Source organism: Osmerus eperlanus, chromosome 13, assembly GCF_963692335.1.
Source record: "Osmerus eperlanus chromosome 13, fOsmEpe2.1, whole genome shotgun sequence".
NCBI lineage: Eukaryota > Metazoa > Chordata > Actinopteri > Osmeriformes > Osmeridae > Osmerus > Osmerus eperlanus.
In genome coordinates, this window is record NC_085030.1 from 15,697,540 (window position 1) to 15,719,184 (window position 21,645).

At 47.7% G+C, this 21,645-nt stretch overlaps 1 protein-coding gene across 3 annotated transcripts in view; it reads right to left on the reverse strand.

The window, feature by feature from the left end:
• Nucleotides 1-21,581, reverse strand: part of LOC134032043 (polycomb group RING finger protein 3) — a 28,159-nt gene extending 6,578 nt beyond the window's left edge. The window contains exons 1-8 of one of the 3 annotated variants that reach the window (XM_062475834.1): nt 21,478-21,581; nt 13,031-13,123; nt 8,508-8,625; nt 7,571-7,667; nt 5,662-5,717; nt 5,106-5,216; nt 2,957-3,045; nt 766-903 (exon numbers count right to left, since the gene is read on the reverse strand). In XM_062475834.1, coding sequence (XP_062331818.1) covers nt 766-903; nt 2,957-3,045; nt 5,106-5,216; nt 5,662-5,717; nt 7,571-7,667; nt 8,508-8,625; nt 13,031-13,045 — 624 coding nt within the window. In that variant the 5' untranslated portion in view covers nt 13,046-13,123; nt 21,478-21,581. Of the gene's footprint in view, nt 1-765; nt 904-2,956; nt 3,046-5,105; nt 5,217-5,661; nt 5,718-7,570; nt 7,668-8,507; nt 8,626-13,030; nt 13,768-21,477 lie in introns of those variants that run through there. The other 2 variants (XM_062475835.1, XM_062475833.1) reach the window with 2 other exon arrangements.
• Nucleotides 21,582-21,645: the final 64 nt, after the last annotated feature.

Below are 21,645 nucleotides of genomic sequence, written 5' to 3' on the forward strand. Positions count from 1 at the left end.
GATATTACAAGACCCTGAGAACATCTGGTTCGAAGATGGCAGAAAAAAATAGCAGAATCCTTCTTTGCGAGACGCTGTGACAGCTGTGGGGCTCTGACAGCATGTACAACACTACCCTGGGGCAGTGGGCAGGTAGCTGGGGGGCAGGTAGCTGGGGCAGGTAGCTGGGGGGCAGGTAGCTGGGGCAGGTAGCTGGGGCAGGTAGCTGGGGCAGGTAGCTGGGGGGCAGGTAGCTGGGGGGCAGGTAGCTGGGGCAGGGGGGAGGTAGCTGGGGCAGGTAGCTGGGGCAGGTAGCTGGGGGGCAGGTAGCTGGGGGGCAGGTAGCTGGGGCAGGGGGGAGGTAGCTGGGGCAGGTAGCTGGGGCAGGTAGCTGGGGCAGGTAGCTGGGGCAGGGGGGAGGTAGCTGGGGCAGGTAGCTGGGGCAGGTAGCTGGGGCAGGTAGCTGGGGGGCAGGTAGCTGGGGGGCAGGTAGCTGGGGCAGGTAGCTGGGGGGCAGGTAGCTGGGGCAGGTAGCTGGGGCAGGGGGGAGGTAGCTGGGGCAGGTAGCTGGGGGGCAGGTAGCTGGGGCAGGTAGCTGGGGCAGGTAGCTGGGGCAGGGGGGAGGTAGCTGGGGGCAGGGGGCCAGGTAGCAGGGGGGCAGGTAACAGGGGGGCAGGAGGCAGGGGACAGATAGCAAGGACATCCCCTAAAGCTATCTTGACCTCATGAAACGATGTTAGATTGTGGATGTCCTTGCCTCAGGGTGAGGATGCATGTGGTCCTTACCTCGTTAAACGATGTGAGGTTTAGCTTCTTGGCGATGAACTTCTTGAGGTGAAGGACGGTGGCCTGAGCTGAGCAGCGGATCCACTTACGCTTCAGGCCGCGGAGCTTACTGCTGTTACACTCTAGACAGATGCTGACCTGTGGGGCGAGCGCACACACACACACACACGCACACACACAAACCTTTTAGAAACAGGATTTTCCCCCAAAATGTCTTGAGACATCCACCACATACTGAATGCACAAAATCGAAAGTGTCAGATAATCTTAAATATTCATATAACCTAAGTATCGATATAAACATGACTCCTTCTCCCTCCATGTTACCTCTCTCTCTCTACCCCCTCCCTCCCTCCCCGCCCCCCCCCCCCCCTTCAAACATGTTGACTCGTGGAGAAGGCCTGACTGCGCTGCTGCGACAACAACAATTCCTAAGTTGCAGCTGATTGTCTGCTTTTCTGTTGTGCTCGCCTTCAAGGGAAACCACGCAAAATCAAACACTTTGGCTGTGAGCTGCATTAAAGTTAATGGTCTTTCAAAAGTCTTCAGGGCAGTCACATTACAGGGAGCATTATGGAAATCTTGAGACAATTACTGAGAGGAAAAGGACATTTCTGAGTGATGGGTATCCAGTAAACATGTGGTTTTAGAGCCAGGCATCACAATACATTACACATTTATCTATGTGAGGAAGACAACTGGACACAGCGGTAGCTGAACATACTCTATAGTGAAACCCACCAACACAAGTATGGCTGCTAGTTCTATCCTTTCACCGGCTTCTGATCTGGCAGTCCTTGTGCCATTAACATTTCACATTTTATTCATTTAGCAGAGAGCTTTCATTCAAAGCAATTTCAATGAAGTGACTCTAAATGTATTTTCTCCTTTTTTTCCCTGAGAGTACTGGAAGTATGGATTTTGGTCTTGCAGAGAGCTTTCCTGTCTCTTGTCTCCTCTGGGTGTTTGAGAGGATCAGGCCTCATTACCCCCCCTGCCGTCACCCCTTACCACCCCCCCCCCCCCCCCCCGCCGCCACCCCTCCCAGCTCTGCTCTGCACCCCAAGGTCATGTTTCAGAAGGTCATTCAGAAGACACCAGAGGAAACTTTTCCAAAACCCAGTCATGCATCCTCTCTCCTGCTGCTTATCATACTATGTGTGTGTGTAGCTGTGTGTGTGTGTGTAGCTGTGTGTGTGTGTGCCATTACATTTCCCTGTCTGACTGTAGTGGCCCTGGCATGGCCAAGTATGCCTCTTCTCCCAATCCTTCAAACCATGTGACTCCTCTATACCCCACCCACCCCCCCACCCCACCATCCTCTGTCTATTGCATTATATCTCCTCTCCTTCATCACAATCAGATTAAGTCATGTGGCCTGTCCTCTCTCCCTCCATCAGTTTTTACCCTTCACAATCAGGCATCCATCTTGTCTCCCTCTCCCCTTCTCCCTTACACAGCCTCTCCCCCTCCCTCCATCCCATCCACCACTCCTCTCTCCCCCCTTTCACTTTCCTTCCTCTCTCCCTCTCTCCCATCCCCTCCCCCCAGTGTTGTGTATACATCCTGGAGTCGGGAAGCCATATTAGCTATTCCATTCACACGTCGGCGTCTCTGGGGAACAGCTAAAGAGCAGGACCCCCTGCCAAACCGTGCAATCTCTCCGCAATCTCCCCACAATCTCCCCACAATCTCCCCACAATCTCTAAGCGTGGCTCCAGAGAGCCGGCGTCGCCTTGCCCCAGTCTGAGAACCCGCCGCGTCCAGGCATTCATGTATTCATGCTTTTATGCTTTCTCTAAAGACAGCAGGTAAACAAGAAACGCTCTCTCAGAGAAGCCCACAGCCCAGCTCTTTTCAACGTTGCTGTTTTGACGGCTTCTGCGGCAGCGACAACAAGTCACCTCTTCTGCATTATTGATATCATTCACCGAGCTTGAGAACGCGACGGAATACAGATGAAATTGAAAGGAAGCTTGCATTTGAAATGCGACGGTTGTCAATCGCGTTCTGGGTGTCACTGTAGCTACACAAACACCAAAAACACTAGATAAGCCTAGATGTAGTAAACTAGATCAGACTTGAACATGTGTGTGTGAGTGTTGGTGTGGAGGGGGGGTGATGTGAATTATATCATAGAAACTGGACGAAGGAAATGGCATTTCCTGTCCCGACAGGAAGTGATGCGTACCTGTTCGTCACTCCGGTGGTAGTCGTTATCCTCCTCGGGCTTCTCCTCTGCCGTCTCCTTATTGGCTGTGTCTTCTGACTTCACGTCACCTGGCAAGAACCAATGAGAGGCAAAATTAGGAGACCGGAATGCTTCGAATGTGAACCATGCCGTTGAAACTTACAAAAACTGTTTTTTTCCGGATTCAGCTAAATGATAAATAATACTTCATAAATATATTTATTGTCTTTGTGCACTACTGTAAGGGCCAATTCCTGTTGATTGAGAACAGGGTGTCCGCTAACTCACAGTCACTGTAGGTATAGTGGACATATCCAACAGCAGGGTTTCCCGCAGCACTTTTCAGTTAAGGTGGCCGCCTAAGCAACACACGCCTGCCGCCTTAACTACGTTGTCGTCGTAAAATAAATAAATAAATATATCTTTATTTATAGCGATATCCGCCGTTGTCCTGTTTTCTCCCTTCCATTCCAAACCGGCAAACCCCACCCTACCACCTTAACTAACACATTTTCTGCGGGAAACCCTGAGGTATAATCTAGTGGACATAATCAACTTCTGTCCCTCTGCACACAATGAAAGGCTCGCTTCCTGCCAATTAAGCAAAACAATCCACTCACTGTAGAGCTGCAGTGTTCAATCCCATTTATTGGACCATTGTGTGATCTACGGTACAAAAGCTAAGCCTGGCTCTATATTTGGATCACAAAGCACTAGCCTTAAACGGAGAGCTTAATGAACCTGAGAGAAAAGGTGTATGTGTGAATGAAACTGGACATGAAGGATTCAGATGGCTGAGCGGTGAGGGAATCGGGCTAGTTCGATTCCCGGCTATGCCAACCAAATGACGTTGTGTCCTTGGGCAAGGCACTTCACCCGACTTGCCTCAGGGAGAATGTCCCTGTACTTACTGTAAGTCGCTCTGGATAAGAGCGTCTGCTAAAATGACTAAATGTAAGGATACGCAGTTTGTGCTTAGATGCTAGCTCTGGCTCTCCCCCACAACAGCACCTCCAGACTGCCTTGATTGTGGTTCAAGTGGGCAAGAACCGCTTCTGATTAACCTTCATCCAGGCCCCTTAACAACCCAGAAGCTGCTCTCATCAGTAGGCTCTGGGTCTGTCCTCGGCCAGAGGACAGGGCCAGAGGTGGACCAGAGAGACCTGGGCTGCTGTAGCTGCTGCTAGCTCACAGGCAGCAGGAGCTGGGAAAACACATTTGTCTGATGGTGACCTTGTTCTTGGTTCACCACAGTGGCATAGCCACGAGGGGGCCTGGGGGGGCCTAGGCCCCCTCATTTACATGTCCACCCCCCCCACACACATTTCTGATGACAAAAATGCCAATTGTAAATATATAAATGTTTTTGTGTCAAAAACTCATTTTAAGATGACGCCTGATACACTTGTGAATGTGGACAAAGGACCAGGTTAAGGAGTAGGTAAAAAAATGACGGAGAGGGAGAGCGAGAAATGGAGGGAGAGAGAAATGGAGGGAGAGAGAAATGGAGGGAGAGAGAGATGGAGAGAGAGAGAGGGAGAGAAAAAGGAGAGGAACAATTATGAGAGAAAGTCCCTTTTCAAGTCCCGGAACAAAAGCTTTCATTGTCCACATTCTCAACCACTCGCACTTAAATTACATTTTAAGCGTGTTTCTCGGTCCCAGACAGCATGGGAGCAAAAAGACCAATCTGTCCTCCAGCTGAGTCTTAATTACCAAAATTCAGAAAGGGACTTAAGCGAGCAATTACCCTTTGAAATGACCCTCGGGGCGCCGTTTAAACAGCCCTCCAGAGGCAGGACCCAACAGCTGGTCGCTTTCGCTCCCTGCTCGCTCCCCAGTCACACCCGGACGAGGTAAGGCCAGGGGTGGAGACAGCGTCCATACTACCTACTGTCTTGTATGCATGTATATAGTATCTACTATATGGTCTAGTATGCATGTATACAGTATCTACTATATGGTCTAGTATGTATGTATAAAGTATATACTATATGGTCTAGTATGTATGTATACGGTATCTACCATACTAGTTGTGGGTATTGGGACACATCGATAGTGTTCCACAAGCAGGAGGTGTGCAAGGTCTGATACATGGTCAGACCGTACCACTGGGAGGTATGTAACAGGGTTGCTTGGCAGACCGTACCATTGCGTTGTGGATCTAGGTGTGGCTTCATGTGACACAGCTCTCCTTTGATGTCTCCTGGCACCTCCATGCCCAGCTTCTGGTAGAAGTCTCTCTGTTTCTTGATCTCCGCTGCACACACAGGAAGGGAGAGGATAGAACACATTCAGGGGGGAATCAAGGCTCAGGGTTAAGTTAATAATAATAAAAATGTTGTCACAGTGCTCCCTTCATTGTCAACGCTACTACACCAGCAGGGTTCCCCTAGGTTCATAACAGGTCAGTCTCTTCTTTCCCGCTATGGTCAGTATTTGCGTCAGCGACGGTGCACATTACATTCATTCATTGTTAATGCAGAGTTAAACCTCCAATCCCACTGTCTAACGCATGGGTAGGAAGCTGGATCTGCAGTCGTGAATGAGATGAATACTGAACATGCCAGAGTCACAGGGGGCAGGGGCAGGAGGGGGGGGGGGGGGGGGAGGGGGCGGGAGGGAGGGAGGGAGGGAGGAGGGGGCAGGAGGGGGGGGGGGGGGGGGGGGGGGAGGGGAAGATGATCTCATGGAGAGAGCCTTACCTTCTTGAAGTTCCGGCACCAACTTGTAGACAATATCTTGCATTGTTCTGTCATGGCTAGAGGAAGAACAGACGTGTTATAATTTGAGACATTTTCGTCATACCAAATGTTCTCCAAGATTAGTCTCTGGAAATGATTCTCATTACAGATTGATTTGACGATGGATTTATATGATCCATCCATCCTACTCATTATTTTATGTATTTTATGTTCTGTTTTGTAAAATGGTTTGAAAACAAAACAGCCTATCCATTTTACGGTGACGTGTTTTATCGGAAACGCCTTGAACTCAATAAAATATTGAGTTTCAGAAAGGCAATCAGAGACAGATGTGAATCACAGCGGTTTCCTAAATGTCAGCGCATGACATTCAGTTTGTTGGGAACCCCTCCAGCATGAAACAGGTCAGTTAGCACGGAGGGGTTTTTGTGTGTGTGTGTGTGTGTGTGTGTGTGTGTGTGTGTGTGTGTGTGTGTGGTGTCTACCCAGCGATGGCCCTGACTATGCATGTCAATCCCCAGTCTGCGCAGGGACAGACTGGTGTGTATTGCTGTAGAGTCGTATAAAACCTGGAAATGATGTGTTTTCCCCTGCTGGAGAGTGAAGGTCAGTCTGTGCTGAGAGGGCACTGGAAAAACTCTCATAATTATCTAACAGTCAGCCACCTTCCTGCCCTCGTTCTCTCCCTTCCGCCCAGCCTCCCTCCCTCCCAGCCACCCACCGACCCAGCCTCCCTCCCAGCCACCCACCGACCCAGCCTCCCTCCCAGCCACCCACCGACCCAGCCACCCACCGACCCAGCCTCCCTCCCAGCCACCCACCGACCCAGCCTCCCTCCCAGCCACCCACCGACCCAGCCTCCCTCCCAGCCACCCAGCCTCCCTCCCCTCCTCAGATCAGACAGCCCTCTGGTTGTTGCTGTGCTGCCAAACGCAGCCTCCCTCCCAGCCACCCACCGACCCAGCCTCCCTCCCAGCCACCCAGCCTCCCTCCCCTCCTCAGATCAGACAGCCCTCTGGTTGTTGCTGTGCTGCCAAACGCAGCCTCTCTCCCCTCCTCAGATCAGACAGCCCTCTGGTTGTTGCTGTGCTGCCAAACGCAGCCTCTCTCCCCTCCTCAGATCAGACAGCCCTCTGGTTGTTGCTGTGCTGCCAAACGCAGCCTCTCTCAGCCAGACAGCGCCCCCTACCTGACTGGTGCTCGCTGCACCTGTCGCTCTGTTAGAGCAACCTTCTGGTACTACCAGACATGAAGATGTCTCACTTCACATCCATCTCTCCAACTACAGACAGCATGTTTACCCCTTTTTCATGGAAGAACGCAGAATGAGGCATATAACAGTAGGATATAACACTACGTACTGGGCGCAGTGACAATAAATATAATCAATGTTAAATGTAAATATAGTCATGTTGATTTCAGAATGGCTACAGATATATATACACACACACACACGTAGAGTCTATAATAAAATCGACTGGTGTATCAGCCACAATGAACAGTATCCTCTGTGAGTGTGCTGTGTTCATGATGGATGGGGTGTAGTATTGAGATGCCCCTGGTGAGCCCTACGAGGCGTCTCTGGGGATGATTCTGAGCAGAAATCAAGTGAGAGCCAGGAGGAGCCGGTCCAGATCTGCTACTGGCTCATCTACTGCGAGCAGCTGCCACACTGCAGGCCCCAGGCACTTACACACTGATGAAACACAGGGCCTGGCGAGTGAGTGTGTGTGTGTGTGTGTGTGTAACTGTATGTGTTTTTTTCTGTGAACGTGTGTGTACGCACGTGTGTGTGGGCGTGTATGAATGTGTGCGTGTGTTTGTGTGTGTATGCGTGTGTATGAATGTGTGCATGTGTGCGTGTGCTTGAATGAGTGTGTGTGCGTGCAGACTGCATTGATCTACTCACCCGATGTACTGCAGAGGATGACTCTGGTGAATCACGATCCTACAGGTGGGGCAAGTATTGTTCTCTTCCAGGTACTTCACCAGACAGCTTCTACAGACTGGACACACACACACACACACAGGGTCAGTACTTCTGCAGAGTGGACACACACACACACACACACACACACACACACACAGGGTCAGTCCTACTGCAGATTGGACACACACACACAGGGTCAGTCCTACTGCAGACTAGACACACACACACACACACAGCGTCAGTCCTACTGCAGACTGGACACACACAATTCTAGTCGACTAGTTCTAGACTAAAACCTGAGAGATAACAGTAGTATGCATCTATGTACTAGTAGTGTATATGTACTAGTAAGAGCTGAATCTCTGCTTCATGTTGATGTCTTGTTCAGTAAGCGAAAGTCTGTGCTGTTGTTCTGACTCAGCCAACTGTAGTACAATGTCTCCCCCTGGTGACTGAACACAGTACTACACTGCCCACTGCTGATCACATGGGCTGGCTGAATCCTCCTCTCTCCAGGATGGCCTCTAGGGAGAGACACCAGTGTGTCTGCTCACCAAGATATCACAGCGATTATTGAGGCAATTAGACTTGACACCGTTAATAACTTGGCGCCGGAGTGGTGAGTGGAGATCTTGATGGCTGTGGGCTCCCAGAGTGCGAACGGTTCTGACACGGTTCTGACCACAGGACGGTGTCATTACAGGGAGGAGCTGAGGGGGTCCCACAGAGGCTGAAGTGACAAGACTGATGGCTCTCGTCAGGGGCCGGTAGATGTCACACTCACAGGACTGTGGGGTATTCTGGATCTGGACTGGGCTCCCAGACTGGGCCCTGTGATGTGCGTGTGCAAGCATGTGTGAACGTGTGTGTGTGCGGGGTCACAAATCACAGGTGTGTCTGTGTGGTCAGAACTCACAGGTGTGTAAGCACTCGGTAACCGTGGTAGCGTCGATCAGGTAGCCCTCACACAGACGGCAGGTGATGTGGGCGTTGATGTCCCAAAGCCTGATCTTCCGGGTCAGCATGTCGGGGTTCTGAAAAGAGGACGAAACAAGGAGCTGAGTGTGTGTGAGTGAGAGAGGCATACGAGACAGATGACAAAGAGAGAAACAGAATGACAGAGAGAGATACAGAGAGAGAGAGTGTGAGAGAGAGAGAGGCATACTAGACAGATGACAAAGAGAGAAACAGAATGACAGAGAGAGATACAGAGAGAGAGAGTGTGAGAGAGAGAGAGACAGGCATACTAGACAGATGACAAAGAGAGAAAAAGAATGACAGAGAGAGATACAGAGAGAGAGAGTGTGAGAGAGAGAGAGACAGGCATACTAGACAGATGACAAAGAGAGAAACAGAATGACAGAGAGAGATACAGAGAGAGAGAGTGTGAGAGAGAGAGAGACAGGCATACTAGACAGATGACAAAGAGAGAAAAAGAATGACAGAGAGAGATACAGAGAGAGAGAGTGTGAGAGAGAGAGAGACAGGCATACTAGACAGATGACAAAGAGAGAAACAGAATGACAGAGAGAGATACAGAGAGAGAGAGTGTGAGAGAGAGAGAGACAGGCATACTAGACAGATGACAAAGAGAGAAAAAGAATGACAGAGAGAGATACAGAGAGAGAGAGTGTGAGAGAGAGAGAGACAGGCATACTAGACAGATGACAAAGAGAGAAAAAGAATGACAGAGAGAGATACAGAGAGAGAGAGTGTGAGAGAGAGAGAGACAGGCATACTAGACAGATGACAAAGAGAGAAAAAGAATGACAGAGAGAGATACAGAGAGAGAGAGTGTGAGAGAGAGAGAGACAGGCATACTAGACAGATGACAAAGAGAGAAAAAGAATGACAGAGAGAGATACAGAGAGAGAGAGTGTGAGAGAGAGAGAGACAGGCATACTAGACAGATGACAAAGAGAGAAACAGAATGACAGAGAGAGATACAGAGAGAGAGAGTGTGAGAGAGAGAGAGACAGGCATACTAGACAGATGACAAAGAGAGAAACAGAATGACAGAGAGAGATACAGAGAGAGAGAGTGTGAGAGAGAGAGAGACAGGCATACTAGACAGATGGACAAAGAGAGAAAAAGAATGACAGAGAGAGATACAGAGAGAGAGAGTGTGAGAGAGAGAGAGACAGGCATACTAGACAGATGACAAAGAGAGAAAAAGAATGACAGAGAGAGATACAGAGAGAGAGAGTGTGAGAGAGAGAGAGACAGGCATACTAGACAGATGACAAAGAGAGAAAAAGAATGACAGAGAGAGATACAGAGAGAGAGAGTGTGAGAGAGAGAGAGACAGGCATACTAGACAGATGACAAAGAGAGAAACAGAATGACAGAGAGAGATACAGAGAGAGAGAGTGTGAGAGAGAGAGAGACAGGCATACTAGACAGATGACAAAGAGAGAAAAAGAATGACAGAGAGAGATACAGAGAGAGAGAGTGTGAGAGAGAGAGAGACAGGCATACTAGACAGATGACAAAGAGAGAAAAAGAATGACAGAGAGAGATACAGAGAGAGAGAGTGTGAGAGAGAGAGACAGGCATACTAGACAGATGACAAAGAGAGAAAAAGAATGACAGAGAGAGATACAGAGAGAGAGAGTGTGAGAGAGAGAGAGACAGGCATACTAGACAGATGACAAAGAGAGAAAAAGAATGACAGAGAGAGATACAGAGAGAGAGAGTGTGAGAGAGAGAGAGACAGGCATACTAGACAGATGACAAAGAGAGAAACAGAATGACAGAGAGAGATACAGAGAGAGAGAGTGTGAGAGAGAGAGAGACAGGCATACTAGACAGATGACAAAGAGAGAAACAGAATGACAGAGAGAGATACAGAGAGAGAGAGTGTGAGAGAGAGAGAGACAGGCATACTAGACAGATGACAAAGAGAGAAACAGAATGACAGAGAGAGATACAGAGAGAGAGAGTGTGAGAGAGAGAGAGACAGGCATACTAGACAGATGACAAAGAGAGAAAAAGAATGACAGAGAGAGATACAGAGAGAGAGAGTGTGAGAGAGAGAGAGACAGGCATACTAGACAGATGACAAAGAGAGAAAAAGAATGACAGAGAGAGATACAGAGAGAGAGAGTGTGAGAGAGAGAGAGACAGGCATACTAGACAGATGACAAAGAGAGAAACAGAATGACAGAGAGAGATACAGAGAGAGAGAGTGTGAGAGAGAGAGAGACAGGCATACTAGACAGATGACAAAGAGAGAAAAAGAATGACAGAGAGAGATACAGAGAGAGAGAGTGTGAGAGAGAGAGAGACAGGCATACTAGACAGATGACAAAGAGAGAAAAAGAATGACAGAGAGAGATACAGAGAGAGAGAGTGTGAGAGAGAGAGAGACAGGCATACTAGACAGATGACAAAGAGAGAAAAAGAATGACAGAGAGAGATACAGAGAGAGAGAGTGTGAGAGAGAGAGAGACAGGCATACTAGACAGATGACAAAGAGAGAAAAAGAATGACAGAGAGAGATACAGAGAGAGAGAGTGTGAGAGAGAGAGAGACAGGCATACTAGACAGATGACAAAGAGAGAAACAGAATGACAGAGAGAGATACAGAGAGAGAGAGTGTGAGAGAGAGAGAGACAGGCATACTAGACAGATGACAAAGAGAGAAACAGAATGACAGAGAGAGATACAGAGAGAGAGAGTGTGAGAGAGAGAGAGACAGGCATACTAGACAGATGACAAAGAGAGAAACAGAATGACAGAGAGAGATACAGAGAGAGAGAGTGTGAGAGAGAGAGAGACAGGCATACTAGACAGATGACAAAGAGAGAAAAAGAATGACAGAGAGAGATACAGAGAGAGAGAGTGTGAGAGAGAGAGAGACAGGCATACTAGACAGATGACAAAGAGAGAAACAGAATGACAGAGAGAGATACAGAGAGAGAGAGTGTGAGAGAGAGAGAGACAGGCATACTAGACAGATGACAAAGAGAGAAACAGAATGACAGAGAGAGATACAGAGAGAGAGAGTGTGAGAGAGAGAGAGACAGGCATACTAGACAGATGACAAAGAGAGAAACAGAATGACAGAGAGAGATACAGAGAGAGAGAGTGTGAGAGAGAGAGAGACAGGCATACTAGACAGATGACAAAGAGAGAAACAGAATGACAGAGAGAGATACAGAGAGAGAGAGTGTGAGAGAGAGAGAGACAGGCATACTAGACAGATGACAAAGAGAGAAACAGAATGACAGAGAGAGATACAGAGAGAGAGAGTGTGAGAGAGAGAGAGACAGGCATACTAGACAGATGACAAAGAGAGAAAAAGAATGACAGAGAGAGATACAGAGAGAGAGAGTGTGAGAGAGAGAGAGACAGGCATACTAGACAGATGACAAAGAGAGAAACAGAATGACAGAGAGAGATACAGAGAGAGAGAGTGTGAGAGAGAGAGAGACAGGCATACTAGACAGATGACAAAGAGAGAAACAGAATGACAGAGAGAGATACAGAGAGAGAGAGTGTGAGAGAGAGAGAGACAGGCATACTAGACAGATGACAAAGAGAGAAAAAGAATGACAGAGAGAGATACAGAGAGAGAGAGTGTGAGAGAGAGAGAGACAGGCATACTAGACAGATGACAAAGAGAGAAAAAGAATGACAGAGAGAGATACAGAGAGAGAGAGTGTGAGAGAGAGAGAGACAGGCATACTAGACAGATGACAAAGAGAGAAACAGAATGACAGAGAGAGATACAGAGAGAGAGAGTGTGAGAGAGAGAGAGACAGGCATACTAGACAGATGACAAAGAGAGAAAAAGAATGACAGAGAGAGATACAGAGAGAGAGAGTGTGAGAGAGAGAGAGACAGGCATACTAGACAGATGACAAAGAGAGAAAAAGAATGACAGAGAGAGATACAGAGAGAGAGAGTGTGAGAGAGAGAGAGACAGGCATACTAGACAGATGACAAAGAGAGAAAAAGAATGACAGAGAGAGATACAGAGAGAGAGAGTGTGAGAGAGAGAGAGACAGGCATACTAGACAGATGACAAAGAGAGAAAAAGAATGACAGAGAGAGATACAGAGAGAGAGAGTGTGAGAGAGAGAGAGACAGGCATACTAGACAGATGACAAAGAGAGAAAAAGAATGACAGAGAGAGATACAGAGAGAGAGAGTGTGAGAGAGAGAGAGACAGGCATACTAGACAGATGACAAAGAGAGAAAAAGAATGACAGAGAGAGATACAGAGAGAGAGAGTGTGAGAGAGAGAGAGACAGGCATACTAGACAGATGACAAAGAGAGAAAAAGAATGACAGAGAGAGATACAGAGAGAGAGAGTGTGAGAGAGAGAGAGACAGGCATACTAGACAGATGACAAAGAGAGAAAAAGAATGACAGAGAGAGATACAGAGAGAGAGAGTGTGAGAGAGAGAGACTGATATTTATCTCCTGCTTACCCCTAATGCTGCCATGTGGGAGGTCTGGAGGCCTGCTGTCTTCCTTCGGGCCTGGCAGCGTTAACTCAGCATCCTGGACACCCTGTTGTGTACCTGGAGGAACACACACACACTTTTATGAGATTATTTTATTCAAAGTGAGAGCGGGATTTGAACCTGAAACCTCTTGATCTGCAGTTGCAGGTCTGCAGGTTGTACAAGTGTGGATATTACCTCACAATGGACACGGTTCAGTTGGATTTAATCAGCACTGATTAGACTCATTTCTGTTCCGGAATCTCATTAGCTGTGAGATAACTAAATCTAAATCTTATTTATACAGCCATTTTTACAAGCAAAGTCACAGAGGTTTCACTGATGCCCTCAGATCAGCACCTATAACCAACCTAAACCCTTTACCTAAACCTGAAGAGAAGACAAGAAAAAACTCAACAACAAAAAGCAGTCAGAGGAGCTGGAAGGCTCCTTGTGAGGGCCTGGTGAGTGAGGGCCTGGTGAGCGAGGGCCTGGTGAGCGAGGGCCTGGTGAGCGAGGGCCTGGTGAGCGAGGGCCTGGTGAGCGAGGGCCTGGCAGGGAAGCAGTTAGCTCATTTATCAGTGTTGTGTATCTGGATCCACAATGTAGCTGCACCTCACGGCCACTGACAACACCAGCCTGCTGTCTGCTCACCAGACTGTGAAATGAGCAGACTAGAGATGCTGGCAAACAGACCATCTGAAAACTACACACACTGCTACTACTACACATACACACACACACACACACACTCACTACACACACACACACTCAGTGCTCATATATACACACACACACACTCACTACACAGTGCTCATAGACACACTGCTCATACAGGCTATACACACACACACACACACACACACACACACACACACGCTACACAAAGAAATAACTTATCAAGGGCTGTTTCAGAGTCATCAGAAGCATCATTTGCCAGTTCAGAGGTGCATCTTAAATGGGTGATTAGCAATGAAGAGCTTCTTTCTTGAGGCTGTCAGTGACATAAGACTAGGCCTTTGGATAACCCTGGACAGAGCTAGAAGGTACAGTATTAGATACCCATCACATTTCCTGCACTCTCTCTCTCTCTCTCCCTCTCTCTGCTTTCGCTCTCGCTCATCTCCTCACACCTTCCGCTTGATTTGATGGAGGAAGACAGAAACCAGAAGGCTTTTCGTGAAAAACCAAAAACTTGAAAGAAACTGAGAAAACGCGTTTGTTCTCTGCATCAGATCTGCCTTAGGAGTCCAGGATGTAAGGAGACAGCAGAGCCGGAGTCTGGCTGGCGGGATCAGACGAGAACCCTGGAGAAGGAGGGACTTTAGTCACCCAGCCCCGCAGCTTCACACACCTTCACACACCTCCACACAGGTACGACCCCTCAGCCCCCCCCCCCCCTTCACCCTGAACACATGGACAGCTGCTCCACAGAGATGAGGGCTGGGGATCATAACCCTAACCCTGGGGATCATAATCCGAGCTATGCCCAAACCTCGTCTACGCACCCGTTACTGCTACTTCTACATGTGACTGGGGAGTGAAATAATGTTGTTGAGGAATCGCCCCAAAAAATTGTTATGTCAGACAGGACATTATATAAGAGTCAGAGACCAGACAGACCGACGGGGGGGTTAGTGCTGGAGGGTGTGGGGAGGTCACAGTGTTTACCCCGGGTTCACCCCACGCTAAGCTAACTCAACATCAGCCTGGCCTTGTCATGTCTGTTGACACATCCTAGTTCTGACCCGTTTACAGAACACTGTAGCCTTCACCCGCTATTCATAAACACTTCATTATCACACACACAGGATGGATATACAGAGAGTGAAAAGGAGATTGTGAGAGACAAGCCCCCCCCCCTCTCTCACTCACACACACACACACACACATCTGACACAGAGAGAAAGAGGCAGTGACACACATACACGCGCACACACACACACACACAGTGATGAGCCACAGATGACTGTTGCTAAACTCCAGTCATTCATAAGCAGTAGTGAAGATGTAATCCTGCTTGCAGAAGACACACACACAATCACACTACACGTACACACCACACTACAAACACCACACACACACACACTTAGCATCACAAAGAGCCCCTGTTGGCTGCCTGTGGGTGCTGGAGTGTTTGGATGGAGGCTAGATTGGACGGCAGCCGGGGACAGGGCCACTGAGGCCTGGATCAAGAACAAGAAGAGGAGTCCTCGTCTGGTGGCTGGCTTGGAATCACTTCAAAAACCCTCTCTCTCCCTCTCTCTGTACTCTCTCTCTCCCTCTCCCTCTCCGTACTCTCCCTCTCTCCCTCTCTCTGTACTCTCCCTCTCTGTACTCTCCCTCTCTCTGTACTCTCTCTGCTCTCTCTCCCGCTCTCTCTCTCTCCCTCTGCTCTCTCTCTCCGCTCTCTCTCTGCTCTCGCTCTGCTCTCGCTCTGCTCTCGCTCTCTCTCTCTGCTCTCTCTGTACTCTCTCTGCTCTCTCTCCCGCTCTCTCTCTCTCCCTCTGCTCTCTCTCTCCGCTCTCTCTCTGCTCTCTCTCTGCTCTCGCTCTGCTCTCGCTCTCTCTCTCTGCTCTCCCTCTCTCTTTACTTTAAAGACACACACACCAACAAGTGAAACCATAAATAAGCACACACAGACAAGCAGAACCACACACAGACATACACCGACAAACACACACACACACACACACAGAGAAGTGAAACCATAAACACACACAGAGTGGTTCCTCCTCTTAATGCTGTTGGACGGGGACTCCTGAAGGAGGGTGTTGGAGCCAAGACTCCTGTCAGACAATGACAGCATTCAGAGGGCGCAGTGACTGGAGCGCTCCCTCAGCCTCACCCTGGGCCTCAGCCTCACCCTGGGCCTCAGCCTCTCACCCTCACCCTGGGCCTCAGCCTCACCCTGGGCCTCAGCCTCACCCTGGGCCTCAGCCTCACCCTGGGCCTCAGCCTCACCCTGGGAACACAGTATCTGATCCTGACTAGGCCCGCTGGGAACACGGGATCTGGACTGCTGGAGGACAGTGGAACAGTTAACGGCAACACGTCGCATCAACATTGCTTCCGCTGCCATGGAACTACAATATAGCGATAACTAACATTGTGGTTAAATAGGAACTGCTGTGTTATTAAATTGTATTGAGTGTTAACAGTGTAGGTTTATACAGAAGTGTAAGTAGGCCCAGATTGGGGAAGAGGTGTTGGGGGTAAGTGGATGTTGTAAAGGGGCAGACAAAGGCTGTGTCACCAAAACGAGATCAATGTTAACATCCACTTACCCCAGGAAAGCCCAACTTCCCCCACACCACGTTTCACTTGTGTAATAACCACTAAATTGTAATGAAGTGTAACTACATAGCCGTTCCTAAATACAAGTATATCTTAAAGTGTTACTACTGTGTTGTTCGTATAGGTGTTGCTATGTTTCATGGTACTTAATGCAACCTTAATGCAAAGTGTCGCCCAGTAAGCTGTTTGACTATTTGTGGTAAGGCCCACAGAGCAGACAGAGACACTGGCCCTTCTGAGGAGATAACTCGACGTAAACAAGGTAGAAACACGATCAAAGTGACTGGGCACCAACAGCAGCCTGGCACACTGAGATAAAACAACCTCACAAGGACCAGGAAGGATTCCTGAAGTCGGGTTTGTGTGAGGTCGTGTTTAGAGTAAACACCGATGAATGCTGACGTTCTACTCATTTAGCAGACGCTTTTATTCACAGCGGCATAAAGACACAGCAGATGGATCAAGAATTGGATGCGAGTAGTTGCAACAGTATTTTGGTGAGTCAAGGAATAGTATTCTAGACCCAGTGCATCTCAGGGACCAAGCATGGAGAACAACAATAACAACTCAATTACTGTGCAAGAACATTTCAGCTACAATAGTGCATAACACAGCACGGCAAAATTAATGTCATAAGTGCAACATCAAACAATTTAGTAGGTGCAGTCTACTGCCAGACAGTGGTAGAACAATTTCAAATGCTTGCACTGAAAAGGATTATTTTTATACATAAATGACCTCTGTGTCCGTGAACTTTGGTCTGGCGGATTGGTTTTGAGTCACAGAGTAGGCTGGGCCATGGATCAAGGCCCTACGATATCTGGGCTGGGATCTGTCGAAACTGACTGTCTAACTCACACAGGTGCTGTTGTGTTGCTGTCAGAAGGCCAAAGTGCTTTTCGATGCACTGGTGCTTTCAGCAGTAATCTCCTTAAAAGCATGATTATGATAAAAACTTATGTGGAACAAAGCTAAAATAAATGGATTTGCGATTTCATAATTTGGAAACACTTTGGAGCCAAGTGCTTGTAATATGTGTTAGTTAATAAGTAATAAGGCCTGGGTAAGTTAGGTACACTTATTATCACATTAATGTTGATTAGCATCTTATAAAGGCCTTATTATCTGTCAGGGAAAGATTTTTTTACAAGCACCAGGAACTGAAGAGCCATAATTCCATGCGCTTCAGTTTAAACTGAAAGAAACAAAAGGAAGTTCAGTAATAACGTCTTTAGTCAAACTGCATTCCATCAAATAAAAAGAACAACCAACAACCAACCGACTCCTGTTGTGGTTCAGGTCTGGCAGGTTTGGTATCAAGCACCAACAGACGGAAGCTGATTGGCTAGTTGACCGGCATTAGCCTAAAAGTGGCACCTTTTCATGGCTGTGCGTGAGTTCAATTGGTTCAAATTCATCCCTCAGGATACACCCCACCCTGTCACGACATTGACAGTGCTTTTCACTGTCTGGAGACGGTGGTGTTTATGAAAGGTGGGCTGGACAGTCCTGAGTCAGAGGACCTGAAGACAAACAGGGTGAGGGAGGATGGACCCTGTACATGCTGTCACCACCGCCCGTAACCACAACACAGGGGAGTCTGACTGTCAAACATACAACTAAATGTTGGACTACACTCGGCTGGGAAAACTGATATTGGTATGAGAAGTGTAGTGCAATTAAACAGCAGGCCGAACCAAATAACTTGAGCAACAGCCAGATATCACTGTTATGCATTTAAACAGAAACCTACAACCCTCCTGCTGTGTTCTGGTAAAGGCTGGATACAGGGAATACCAAGGTAGAAAAACACAACGTACGAACATTTAACTATGATATTTCACAACAGATACCTGGTAGCTTGCTTCTACCTCAAAAACGGAAACACGCATGTTGTCCATAAGTGCCCTCATCTCTGCTGAACTCTGACCACGTTCAATAGAAAACTTCACTGTCAGCGTGTGAAAGCGTGACCGCTCGGGAACAAGTGGCCTCACTCCTGGTCCTCTTGACCTCTCACCTTTGACCTCCAGGGTTATGACACCCTCTAATCCAAAAGGGCAGGCTGCTCTAACGACCCTGTACACAGACTGACTATCACCCTGAACAGGCATGTGAGACATGACCCTGGTGCCCCGGTAAGGGTTAGAGGTCCTATTTGAGGGTGTAGGTCGGTTACTGGTGCTGATCTGAAGGCATCTGTGTGTGCTTGTGAACAGGGGCTTTACAAACTGTGTGACTGTTAAGCTAACTCAGGGGCTGAAGGCTAGCCCAGTGAGGAGCAGGGCATTTCTAGGTTTTATGGAAGTATTCCATTACACTCCACATTCACCTCTTTGAGGAAGACAACTGGACACAGCGGTAGCTGAACATACTCTATAGTGAAACCCACCAACACAAGTATGGCTGCTAGTTCTATTCTTTCAACAGGCTTCTGATCTGGCAGTCCTTGTTCCATTAACATTTCACATTTTATTAATTTAGCTGAGAGCTTCCACCCAAAGAGACATCAGATAGAGATGGAGCACATAGAAAGCAGAGAGGAAACCTCACGGATCAGAAAGGCACAGTTCTAACAGTATTTCCCTGGTCAGGGTCAAGGACTGTTCTATACAAGACCAAAGTAACCACTTCTCCACCTGGGGAGTCAGGTGGCTGAGCGGTTAGAGAGTCGGGCTATTAATCAGAAGGTTGTTGGTTCGATTCCCGGCCATGCAAAATGACGTGTGTCCTTGGGCAAGGCACTTCACCCTACTTGCCTCGGGGAGAATGTCCCTGTACTTACTGTAAGTCACTTTAGGTAAGAGCGTCAGCTAAATGACTAAATGTAAAATGTAAACTATGTGAATATCTCACCTGCGATTATGCAGTGATGCAACATCTGCACAGTAACAGATAGGGAATTCAAATGATGATGATGTGTAAACCAAGGAAGGGAAGAGTAACTTCCCGTGGCTGTTCCTGACGTGGTCCACAGACCTGCAAATCACATACCGCGGGCACCGTTGATCTTGAGACATGATGCCTCTTCATTACGCCTGCTTTCGAGTTCACGGGCCTGTGATTAAAGGCGGTTTGAAGCTGCCGTCTTTGTGACAAGGTGCAAAGCCTCAACAAGATGCTGGGTTTATTTTGTTTTTGGAACCTTTAACCCTTGTGTTATCTTCGGGTCGTTCTGACCCATCAGTCATTGTGACCCACCGTCGTATTGCGACAACTTTACCGCATACACAAACAAAGTGAAGCATTTTCTTTTAACCGTTGGGCTGTCTCAGACCCCCCACATTGCGAAGGTTAAAAGAAAATTATTTTTATTTGTTTTTGTATTGGGTAAAATTGGGTAAACACAACGATGGTTCGTTATGAACCTTTGGGTCATGTGACCCGAAGGCAGCACGAGGGTTAAGGAGCGAGATAAAAAAAGGGGGAAGATGTTGACTCAGTAGAGATAAATGTGCTAACCAGTCCTAACATGCATGGATAACTTCCCTGGATTGATGTGATCATTTACCCTTTAAGTACGGGGAGGGGTGGAGGTGGGGAGGGTAGGGGGGGGGCAGCTGCATGTCCTCACTTCACCTGATGTGACTCACAGGTCTCCTCACAGTTCCACTCTAACTGGCAGAACCGACAAGTGCTTCTGGAGCCTTCCCAGTGCCCACCAATTACCCAGTCGGCCAACGTGCCATTTGTCAAATGATCTTCTTTAACTCATCGTTTAGGCCGAACTGTGAGTGAATTCCGAGATATTGCTAAATAGGCCCTTCGTTTATTGGATATCTAAAATACGGAAGATTCTGTCCTAATTAAACGTCACTTCTTTCTCTGCTGTCAAACTCAGAAAGCTAGCTATTCCAGAGTGGTCAATCTTAGTAATTCGGTGTGTGTGTGTGTGTGTGTGTGTGTGTGCGTGCGTGTGTGTGTGCAAGAACTGAATTTACTTAACAGTTACGCGTCAGTTTCTCAAGATTTTGACTTCTGCAGCAGTTTGGGAAGAACACATTGATCCGTTTACTTCTGCATTTGACTGGAACATTTTCGTCCCAATATCAGACACAACCAAAATCCTATTACATGATCAAAACGATGTGATTGTGAATCAACTGTGTGATTCATCATTTTGAGAAGAAAAGAAAGATTTGACCTATCTGTGTGTGTCGACAGAGTATGAACTAAATGCATGGGTAAATTCAGGGTCAAATAAGAACCTATACATTGGGTGATGGTGTCACGTCATGTGGAATCCAGAAATATACAGAAGTGATATGGGGCATCCAGTTTACTAGGGTGGGATTCCACCCGGACAACTGATGAATGTGCTATATTCTGGCCTTTGACAAGCATGCACGGAAGATATCTACTACATTTGTTTATCAACAAGTTCAGTAATGAAGAGAACTGAAGAATAGCTACAGTATAAAGCGACTGGCGACTTGAATGTTGATCAAAGCAAAAACTACCAAAACAAGTCTCGTCAATACAGCTCGTTGAAAATGTAAATGCTTTGTGCCTTGTTCCTTGTCTAGTGTAGTCGATGGATGTCAGGCAACCGTAGATAGGGTCAGAAGACTTGTTGGCTGGACTGACTCTTTGGCCGAACCCCACAATGTCACAGTTTACAGCGGTCAGGTGGGGGCGAAATAGCCCCTACAAGCATGAACTTTCTTTTGTCTTGATTTGTGTCATGTGGCGAGAACTACCTCGCGGATTCACCACGAACTTTGAGAGCCCGAAAGGGTTTTTAATGGTGAACCATGGTTTTTCAAGAACATTCCAAGCAATGGGATTGACTGGTTTGCTGCTCAATAACAACGAAAAAAAAATGACATACTCGAGACCGTCTACAAGACACCCTCTCCTACAAACGGTGCAACGTGCTCCCGGCTAAGCCGAGATCCTCTTATAATGCACTTTTCCTTGAAAAGAATCCCGGTGTGCAACTGCAGGCCCGGCGCGGCCATACACTAGGCTACAACACAGGCATATAAAACAACACGTATAGCATGCCCATACCACCAAGCGGAAAAGACACAGCCACAAAATGAATAAGAACAATACAAATCCTTGCCATATATCGCCAATAAGCGTACTGTTATAGCAGCATTTCCCACATATTTTAAGTTAAACGAACTAACCTGTTTCGGAACAGTTCAGTCTGCTGGATATTGGGTTGAATCCGAGTTAAATCCACTATCAGTAAAACAAAGAGGCGAAAATGTCCGGGCAATCCCGAAACAGGCCGAAACAGCACTCTGGAGCTGTGCTGGGCATGCGCCGAATGATAAAGGGGAGGAGATTTAAAT